Below are 10,946 nucleotides of genomic sequence, written 5' to 3' on the forward strand. Positions count from 1 at the left end.
GTTGACGAAAGTCAGTCCACAGCCATGAAACCAGCACAGTCGAATCAGGTGCCCATTAGTTGCAGGCAGAGCAGAACAATTCAGCGCAGAGAACTGACGAAGCAGCGAGCTGAACAAGCCCATCACTCCGCCATCCCCCGCTGTCCCAACACTGGCCTGCTGCTTAAATCGTCCAAAGCTTGGCTTGTTGCTCATTGCCCGCTCTTGGACCCTGACCCTGCTGCTTTGATTCGGCCCGGCGCTCAAACTGATCAAACCTCAGGTCTTTCTTCGTTCTTGGGCCTGGGCTCCGCCTCAACTCTTCTTCGCCTCAGCTCTGCTGCACTGAGTTGCCCCCAAGTCTGCTGCAGCAACGGCCGAACATTGGCTCATGTCTGGGCTAAGCCGCCCCAATTCAGCCCATAAACACCAGACCACAACCATCCTGCACCTTTCAGACTTCAGTTCACACCACAACAGTGCCAGAATGTACAGGCAGTTCAAAATCTCAACACCAAAAGGGAAGTTGCAGGCTATTGATTGCAGTGAATGTTTACCAGAAAAGGTGTGAGTAATAAAGTAGTTACTTCTGTTTGCTACTGAGCTTCGTCAGTGCCATCTTAAACCAAGCTGGACCTTCTACAAAATCTTCTGTCCACTGCTGTCTCATTCCCTGATGGGTCGAATATCACACTCTTTCTAGTTAGCACTTCTACACACTGATTAAGGAAACTTTCCTCAACACATTTGACAAACCCTTTCCCATCCAGCTCTTTTAAATATGGGAGTCCCAGTCAATATGTGGAAAGTTAACACCTCCTGTAACAACCTTATGTTTCTTGCAACAATCTGTCATTTCTCTAAATCCTAAAGACTGTGGAGTGGTCTATAATATAATCCCATCACCTTTCTTACACCTCAGTTCTATCTCTAAAGCCTCTCTAGCAGTCTGTGACTCGTGATGCTACGCCCCCTTTAATCCCTCCCACTTTGTCACATTTAAAACACCAGAATCACAAAACATCGACCTTAAGTTGTGTTCCTTTTGGATTTATTAAACTCATTAAATTATCAATGATTGAAGAACACTTGCCCTTGGTTCAGACTCAATCAGTTTTATTACCATATAGTGAAATTGGTTGTTTTGTGGCAGCAGGCCAGTGCAGTGCATGACATAAAATCACTAAAAAAGTAAATAGATCTATAATTAGAACAAAATAACAATAAGGCATCGCGGACCATTCACGAATCTGCTGGCTAAGGAGAAGAACTATTCCTTAAAACAATAATTGTGGGTCTTGAGTCTCCTTTACCTCCTTGCTGAAGGTTGTAATAAGAAAAGGGCATGTCGCGAATGGTGAGGGATTTGATGATGAATGGATGCCACCTTTTTGAAACACTTCCTTTTGAATTTGCCTTGATGCTGAGGAGATTAGTGCTCATGATCCTTTTAACATCTGCCGGACGATGCTGAGGATGTTCTGTGAGTCTGTGGTGGCCAGTGCTATCATGTTTGCTATTGTGTGCTGGGGCAGCAGGCTGAGGGTAGCAGACATCAACAGAATCAACAAACTCATTCGTAAGGCCAGTGATGTTGTGGGGATGGAACTGGACTCTCTCACGGTGGTGTCTGAAAAGAGGATGCTGTCCAAGTTGCATGCCATCTTGGTCAGTGTCTCCCCTCCACTACATAATGTACTGGTTGGGCACAGGAGTACATTCAGCCAGAGACTCATTCCACCGAGATGCAACACAGAGCGTCATAGGAAGTCATTCCTGCCTGTGGCCATCAAACTTTACAACTCCTCCCTTGGAGGGTCAGACACCCTGAGCCAATAGGCTGGTCCTGGACTTATTTCATAATTTACTGGCATAATTTACATATTACTATTTAACTATTTATGGTTTTATTACTATTTATTATTTATGGTGCAACTGTAACGAAAACCAATTTCCCTCGGGATCAATAAAGTATGACTATGACAATGATGGAGCTGGGTGAGTTTTCGACCCTCTGCAGCTTTTTCTGATCCTCCATACCAAGTGAGAATGCAGTCAGTCCGAATGCTCTCCATGGTATATCTGTAGAAATTTACTAGAGTCTTCGGTGACGTTCAAGATCTCACATATGAAATATAGCTGCTGTTATGCTTTCTTTGTGATTGCATCAATATGCTGGGCTCAGGATAGATCCTCAGAGATGTTGATGCCCAGGAACTTAAAGCTGCTCACCTTTTCCGCTTCTGACCCCTCAATGATGACTGGTGTGTGTGCCCTTGTCTTACCTTCTTGGAGTTCACTTAGCCCTACTGATGTTGAATGCAGTATGTTGTTGCGACACCGCTCCTGAGACTTTGAGATTTGGGGTGAGACGGTCAATTGTTGCTGTTCTCCTTTAACAGTGCAACTGTGTCAAGTTCTTTATGTACCAACAGTGTCCGCTCTTCTTGCTCTTCCTGGATTGTGTGTGGCAGTTACTGCAGCAGTTCCCAGCTGCCTTTGAGTTCACTGAGACCTACCTGACGGTGTTATATGACAGCTCGAGGATACCCCTGTTTGGGACCTTCCTTTTCAACAGCCAACACCAACGGATGCAGCAGAGCCAGGTGCGTGAACTGGGTTTTCCTGGTACTCCCCTTCATCTTGGGTGTCCCAGTGAAACTTTCCTTCAGGTCCACACTGTTGTTGAGATAACAGTACTCCTGGGAGATGTTGACTGAAATGCAGTTCCAGAGGCCTAGTGACTACCCACAGGCATTAGGGGATGGAGCATACAACATTATGTCACAGTACAGGCCGTTTGGCCCATGATGTTGTGCTCACCTTTTAACCTACTTTAAGATCAATCTCACCATATGACTGGAGCCGATTTAGGCTATTTGGCCCATCGAGTCTGCTCTGCCATTCTATCATGGCTGATCTCCCCATCCCCACACGGGGAGGGAATCACTGTGGAACTGGTGACTGACAGCCTGTCCACTGACTGTAAAGCTGAAGGCACCACAGAGGCAGGACCGCCCCCCCCCCCTATATAGCCCTCCATTTTTTTTTTTATCATTGCTGTGTATACCTAGAGGCTCTTAAATGCCCCAGTGTATCTGCCCCTACCACCACCCCTGGCAGGATGTTCCACCACTCTGAGTGAAAAGCTTACCTGACATTCTCCTATACTTTACTTCAATCACCTTAAAATTATGCTCCTTCATATTAGCTGTTGCCACCCTGGGAAAAGTCTTTGCTGTCCACTCCATCCATGCCTCTAATATCTAGTAATTCTCTATCAAGTTGCCTCTCAGCCTCCTCCGCTCCAAGCTCACTCAACCTTTCATTGTCATCCAAGGTTGCCTACTTTTGCATTTTCTGCTTTTCACTCATTGCAGAAAATTCTGGCCCTGAAACCTTTTTAAATGACTCCTATTTGTCAGATGGTGTCTCACGCACAAGTTTCTGCTCCTAATCGTCTCTTTCACTGTCAAGGTGAGCCTTCCCCCAGGTTAGGACCAAAACTTGAGAAGCACCTTCACCTTGCTGTAACTGTGTGGAACCCCACAGAATTATGGTCAGTCGTACTCCCCACTGACAACTCTAACACCTACCTGGTTTCATTTCTGAAGATACTGTCAAGTGCCCCTCCCCTTTCACTGGAAAACTTGATGATTGCCTCAGTCAGAATATCAAGTATTTATATTTTGAATTGTGCTAGATGTGCAGCAATTGCGAAATTTATTCTCTTTCTTGGCAGGATTTTGCTGCAAATGGGAATCTTCAGTGTGAAGGGAAGAACCTTGAGTTTCCTTCTGTGTGGAACTGGTCTCTGCAGTTCACGGCCAAGGATCTGACTCTCTTCAACAACCCTCTGTACGTCGGCAAAAGTGTCAGCTGTGTGCAGAATGGGACAATCAAATCCTTCAAGAGAGCCAAGGTGAGAGAGCCTGCGAGTTGTTAACTTCTCATGTGGTTTCTGAGAGATCACTTCTCAGCTCTGGATGCTCCTTCCGTACATCCTGGGAGGATTTCTTTTTGTTCAATGTGGTTGATCAGCTGTTTAGACAAACATATTTTCCCATTTTTGGTATCACTCAGACCCCAAAGACAACTTATAACAATGGCTCTACCTCCATCCGCAGTGTTACTATGTTCTGTTCGTCTGATGCCTAAATCTGTGTCTGAGTTTCTGTTACTTGCATGTGTGCTCAACCTGAATGTTGCTCAGAAGCCTGCTCCTGCTCCTTCATCTGTTAGCCCTGGAATTACTGATGAACACTTACCTTTGCTTAATGACTGATTTGGTTTTTAATTCTCACCCTTTCCAAATCTCATGTGCTGCTGCCTCTGTGACCCTTTCAGCTTTTACAGTCCTTTGTCTCCACTCCACCCTCAATGGACAGGCTGTCGGTCACCAGCTCCACAGTGATTCCCTCCCTAAAGCTCTTGGCTTCTCTTTCTTGTAGACACTTCTTGAACCCTTCCTTTTTGACCAAGCTTGTAGTTCCTGCCCTGTGTGCCTCAGCATTAATGTTGTTTGAGTATCACCCCTGACAAGAGGTGGTTTACCAACTAAAGGCTATCAAAACATAAATAATCAAAATATTCAAGACACTCCAAGAGCTCAGGTGCTTTGTGAGAAATTACTGGTCAGCATGTTCCTTTAAAGTGAAGGGCAAAGCTGACAAGATTAGAAACATAGGGTGAGGCGGGGTATGGAGACTCAGGTCAAGAAAAAGAGGCATATTTCAGATTTACACAACCTAGATCAAGCAAATTCCTTGATGTGTTTAGGAGGTATAGGAGTACGCTTATGAGAGATAGTAGGAAGGCAAAAAGAAGATTGGAGTTGGCTTTAGCAGATCAGATAAAGGAGATCTCTAAGAGATTGGTAAGTTCTATTATGAGTAAAAGGGAAACAATGTGGCTGTCAGGAGGAAAAGGAGATGGCAATGGCAAGCTGTAAAAGGAATATTTCTATTCTGTATTTATTGTGGAAATTATGGAAGCTGAGGAACTAAAGAGAAAGAATAGGAATATTTTGGAAGATACCAGACGGTTCACAAAACTAGCCCCATTGTAGAAGAGGCATATTAAGTTTAAAAAATCCCCAAGACCTGACCAAGTACATGGGGTACATGTCCACAGATCCCTGAAAGTTGCCTCACAGGTAGATAGGGTAGTTAAGAAAGCTTATGGGGTGTTAGCTTTCATAAGTCGAGGGACGGAGTTTAAGAGTCGCGAGGTAATGATGCAGCTCTATAAAACTCTGTCTCGGCCACATTTGGAGTACTGTGTCCAGTTCTGGTCACCTCACTATAGGAAGGATGTGGAAGCATTGGAAAGGGTACAGAGGAGATTTATGCGGATGCTGCCTGGTTTAGAGAGTATGGATTATGATCAGAGATTAAGGGAGCTAGGGCTTTACTCTTTGGAGAGAAGGAGGATGAGAGGAGACATGATAGAGGTGTACAAGATAATAAGAGGAATAGATAGAGTGGATAGCCAGCGCCTCTTCCCCAGGGCACCACTGCTCAATACAAGAGGACATGGCTTTAAGGTAAGGGGTGGGAAGTTCAAGGGGGATATTAGAGGAAGGTTTTTTACTCAGAGAGTGGTTGGTGCGTGGAATGCACTGCCTGAGTCAGTGGTGGAGGCAGATACACTAGTGAAGTTTAAGAGACTACTGGACAGGTATATGGAGGAATCTAAGGTGGGGGCTTATATGGGAGGCAGGTTTTGAGGGTCGGCACAACATTGTGGGCCGAAGGGCCTGTGCTGTGCTGTACTATTCTATGTTCTATGTAAGTGTACCCTAGGCCAATAGTGGTGAATCTCTTCGTCTGCCCAAATTGGCATTAATCTTCTAAAAAAAGGTATTTTGTGATTTTGAACAGGGATGATAGTTGATCAATGAATTAGTAACAACAATTATGGCCTTTTTTAAGGAAAAAAGATGAACACTGTTGGTTAATTATCTATATTAATTGTATTACTATTAATAAAAGTATAACGAAGCCAGAAATAAATTAAGCATTTTAGAAAATCTGTTCAAAAATTATTAATCTTTTAAAAAGACAATTGATAAAGTAATGTGATTCCTAAATAGTATTTTTGTTAGAACAGTTTACTGTCCAAATACTGATGTGTCTATGAAGATTTCAAAACGTATCATCCAACGTCAAGTACTCTCCAACTGCCTAGCTGGCGTCAAACCAGCACGGGACATATCTCAACACTCTCGAAATGTAGAAGAGTAATCCACTGCTTCTTTGGCAGGAAAGATAATCATTAGATAGCTTTGTATTATGGGTGGGGGTTTAAAGAAAATCAAGGGGCGTCACTGCATGCTGTGTGCCGACAAAATTTTTGCATGCCATGGGTTCACCACCGCTGTGGGTTCTGGAGGTAGTTGGTGAGAGAGGTGAGTGGATTCAGTCTGCAGACTAAAGGTGGGGAGATATGGAGGAGGTCATTTGCACAAGGTGGGAGGCAGGAGGAGTGAGTGAGATTGGAAGGGGAATCACATTCCTCTCCACTGCTCACTGCAGGAATGCAGATAAGTAACTTTTTATTTTATGCTTAATTCTTACCAGAAAAGTTCTTCATCCTCCATCTACTCTGTGTACACTGTGAAGAATGGACGACTGAGTGACCAGCCTGATTTCTTCCCACGCAAGAACTCGACGATACAAAGACCAAATCTTGACTTGGCAGAGCTGAACGAGAGCCACGATCGACACATGGAACGCTACTTCAGGGACTGGCTCTCAAAGCCCTTGGACCTGCACGGACTGCTCTTGCCGTACCTCAGCAGCCCACATACTCAGCTGTGGAGGCAGTGTTACCTCCGCTGGATTCCTGAGGCTCAGATCACCAATGGAGGCTTCATCAGTGCTTTTCACCAGATCTCAGTACTGGCTAACGACATTGAAGCACTCCAGCAACGCCTTCGGCAGTACAACAGTGAACCTCTGCTCTCAGACGCTCCACAGGACAAATGCAGGATGTACTTCCGGGCTGAGGATTTCACCGAAACACCAGGGACACCAGACTATTTCTCCTCATCCTTTCCCTTCTCTCCCATTGGGAATCTCTGTCGACAGAGCATTCTGGGAACGCCACTAAGCAAATTCCTGCTAACTGGTGCCAAAATGTGGCCTTCTACGGAAACCCTGGCCAATGAAGACTGACGATCCCAGGGTGATGGACACTTGACACCAAAGGCCAAAAGCTAAATCTAATCAAACTGAAACTGAGGACCCATGAAAATAATTATCTTAGATATTTGCACAGAGGAAAGGGATGAAGAAGGAACCACTTACTGTAAAGATAGGATGTCCCTCGGGTGTTCTATAAATCCGCTGAAGTAACAATTGTAAACATAACCTGCCTCCTTTTCGTCTGACCTGACACCCCAGTGTTAAGCGTTGGATAGTGGTTTGAGCACAAGGTTTAAATCTGGGGCCCAGTCTAAACAAATTCAAAGTCTGCTTGGCTAGAATAAGTATCTCAACAAAAGAAATCTTGCACTATTTGTAAACTCACTGGGTGCCTGAAATACAAAGCATTTTGCAGCACTAATACCCTCTCCCTAGTGGCCACGTGTGCCTGTACAGTTTACATAAATTTTAAGAAATGTTATTCCTGTAAAAATTATTCTTGTATATTGAAAGAGAGAACTTCTGATCAGGTTGAATTTGAGTACTGTTCTGTGGAGATTGTCTGATCACCCGAATCCCCATGGTCTCGAGACATAGACTTTCTGGAGCTACAGGCCTTGGAGGAACATTCACCTCAACGTTATTTTAGCCAGCAGTGCCTCTCGAAGTTTTACTTCTCACAGCAGCTCATCAAACAGCACCGTGCGTACTGGGACATTCACAGTTAACGAATGATACCTGAAATACAGAACTTTGAATATTTAACGTCAGAGCTTAAGCACTCCAACGATTGTTCCCACGACCCTATGCACTCTGACGTAACACAGTCCCCAGGTACTGACCCTGGTGTACCAATTCTCCACAATGTACAGCCCCTGGTGTACTGATTCTCCCCAGGGTACAGTCTCTGATGTACCACCTCTCTCAGGGGTACAGTCAGTAGAGGTATCAACTCTCCCTGGGTACAGTCCCTAGGGGTACTGACTATCCTCACATTTGAAGCTTAACTCTTGAAACTTTAAGTGCCTGACTTTTGAAACTCTGACTGTTGTAAACACACTTGTGACAATGTTTGATGTAATTTTTTCCATGTTGCATTATAGCAGTGTGATATGGAAGGCAATGCAACTCTTGAACTGACTACTAAAAGAATTCCTGTTTGAGTGGCTGAACTTTAGAACTTACACAGGGCAATGGTATCTAAACTAGATTTTAAAGCAGTCTCATTAAAGCTGCGAGCTCAGGCCAGCCCTTCTGTGTTGAGAATAATCCAGCTGCCGTTCCACAAAATGGGTACTGTCTTCATTCCTAGCAGTGCGCATCAACCCATTTATGATTAACAGCAGTCTCAGTTATCTTCAGTGAATCAACATGGGAAATTTGTGGGGTTGAGGGTGAACTAACTGTGAGGAAGGATCCGAAAGCTCATTGTATAGCAGTGAGCTGTGGGCTCTGTATGTCTTCAGTAAATGTATGAATCCTGGATTCCACAGATTCCTATTGAACGTATGCTAGCTAGCTGAAATCGCACAAATAGGCATTGAACTCCTTAGGTTTTGCCATAAATGCAGCAGGATTGGGTACTAAAGGCTGCTTAGATCAGGAGAAAGGAAAGCAATGAGTTGGGAAATCTCTTGCTTATTAAATGCAGGTCTGTCAGACTCCAGCCCAAACATTAACCAGGCTTCTGTCTTTCAAATGCTGCTCTTCAATAGAATTTGCACTTTATCCTTACTAATTACCAGCCCCTGGTGTACCAACTCTCCCTGTGGTTACTGCCTTTTAACCCTTGTTAGGACATGCTCTGATAACTGCTGTAGTTCTTTTATAATCCTCCATGTCCTCACGAGAAACTGTGGCTGAATGAAACCCAGTGAACTGATGTGGAAGATTAATTCTGCTTCATCTGGAATCCACAGCCAGATTCTCTCTCAGTACAATCATAACATTCTTCACATTTCCCAAAACAACATTGAAGTAGGTTCTGAACATTTAAAAGAAGAGGAAAATACTGGACAAGCAGCATCTGCAGAGTGTGGTGGAGAATTTGGGCCTGGCCATTTCGCCAAACAACAGCAAAATCACCAAAAATTGTGTTTAACTCTGATCAGTCTTCACCACTGGAAGGAACTGGTTTTGTTAGTTTTGAGTTTAGTTTAAATTCTTCCACAACACTGTGGTCTGCTTTTAAATTAAATCATTTGCAGCTTCTGATAAGTCTCCTTACAGTAATTTATTTACAGCCATTTGCTTAGTGTTATTCTGTTGCACAAGGGGATATACCATTTAAGATACATGAAACATTTATATCCTGCTCCTGTATCAGCCCCTGTGATAAAATCTCCAGCTAGATCTATTCTGGAAAACTCAGCATGAGGGTCCTAATTGCCCTCAGCCAGAATTTTTAAAAAAACAAAACTACCAGCAACATTTGAATAGAGAATGTGATAAAGTGTTTCTGCAAAATGTTCATTAAAATCCACTTGCTTTGATCAGTTTTTGCAGTGTTTCATACCCTTTAGCTCGAGTCTTATGGACATTATTCATAAATAACTGGACCATTTTCAGAAGCTCAGATGCAAAAAACCTGGGAGCTGTGCACATCCCTGGACAGGAGCGTTACTGATCTACTGTAGTTTAGGCATATTAACTCCAGTACAGACCAGTAAATGAAATATTCCTAGTAGACTGTCAGTCTGTATTTGCATTTTTAATTAAATCACATTTTCTACCATCTATATCCCAGAGTGTGTTATACAGTGGCCTTGAGACAGGGGCCCAAGCAAAACTGCAAAAGGATATGACAGCACACAGGATATCAGCAATTGGGGGCTTAAGGACAGTCTGAGCTGTCCGCGGACAGCTGCGACTGGCCGCTTCCAGGACAGTCTGAGCTGCCCGCGGACAGCTGCGACTGGTTGCTTCCAGGACAGTCTGGGCTGCTCGCAGACAGCCGGGACCAGTCGCTTCCAGGACAGTCTGAGCTGCCCGCAGACGGCCGGGACTGGCCGCTTCCAGGACAGTCTGAGCTGCCTGCGGACGGCTGGGACCGGCTGCTTCCAGCATTCTCAGCAGGTGAGGAATTGCCAAGTCTAGGATGTGCTACTGAATGTTGGCACTTCTGCCTTTCCCACCCATCACTTGATTTCCATGGAGTCTCAAGAGGTCAACCCTATCCTCTTAGAATTCCCTGGCAATATACTGAGCATGCAGGTGTAAGGTGAGAGAGGAAAGATAGAACATAGAAAACCTACAGCACAATACAGGCCCTTTGGCCCACAAAGTTGTGCAGAACATGTCTCTACCTTAGAAATTACTAGGCTTACCCATAGCCCTCTATTTTTCTAAGCTTCATCTACCTATCCAAAAGTCTCTTAAAAGACCCTATCGTATCTGCCTCCATCATGGTTGCCGGCAGCCCATTCCACACACTCACCACTCTCTGAGTAAAAAACTTAACCCTGACATTTCCTCCGTACCTTCGCCCCAGCACCTTAAACCTGTGTCTTCTTGTGGCAACCATTTCAGCCCTGGGAAAAAGCCTCTGACTATCCACATGGTCAATGCCTCTCATCATCTTATATACCTCGATCAGGTCACCTCTCATCCTCCGTCGCTCCAAGGTGAAAAGGCTGAGTTCACTCACCCTGTTTTCATAAGGCATGCTCCCCAAGCCAGGCAACATCCTTGTAAATCTCTGCACCCTTTCTATGGCTTCTACATCCTTCCTGTAGTGAGGCGACCAGAACTGAGCACAGTACTCCAAGTGAGGTTTGACTAGGGTCCCAAATAGCTGCAACATTACCTCTTGGCTCCTAA

At 44.5% G+C, this 10,946-nt stretch overlaps 1 protein-coding gene across 1 annotated transcript in view; it reads left to right on the forward strand.

Moving 5' to 3' along the window:
* mtmr10 (myotubularin related protein 10) overlaps positions 1-9,727 on the forward strand; it is a 109,826-nt gene extending 100,099 nt beyond the window's left edge. The window contains exons 14-16 of the mRNA XM_072282962.1: positions 2,415-2,585; positions 3,722-3,901; positions 6,561-9,727. Coding sequence (XP_072139063.1) covers positions 2,415-2,585; positions 3,722-3,901; positions 6,561-7,157 — 948 coding nt within the window. The 3' untranslated portion in view covers positions 7,158-9,727. The remainder of the gene's footprint in view (positions 1-2,414; positions 2,586-3,721; positions 3,902-6,560) is intronic.
* The last annotated feature ends 1,219 nt before the right edge of the window (positions 9,728-10,946 follow it).

The sequence above is a fragment of the Mobula birostris genome, chromosome 18 (assembly GCF_030028105.1).
Source record: "Mobula birostris isolate sMobBir1 chromosome 18, sMobBir1.hap1, whole genome shotgun sequence".
Classification (NCBI taxonomy): domain Eukaryota; kingdom Metazoa; phylum Chordata; class Chondrichthyes; order Myliobatiformes; family Myliobatidae; genus Mobula; species Mobula birostris.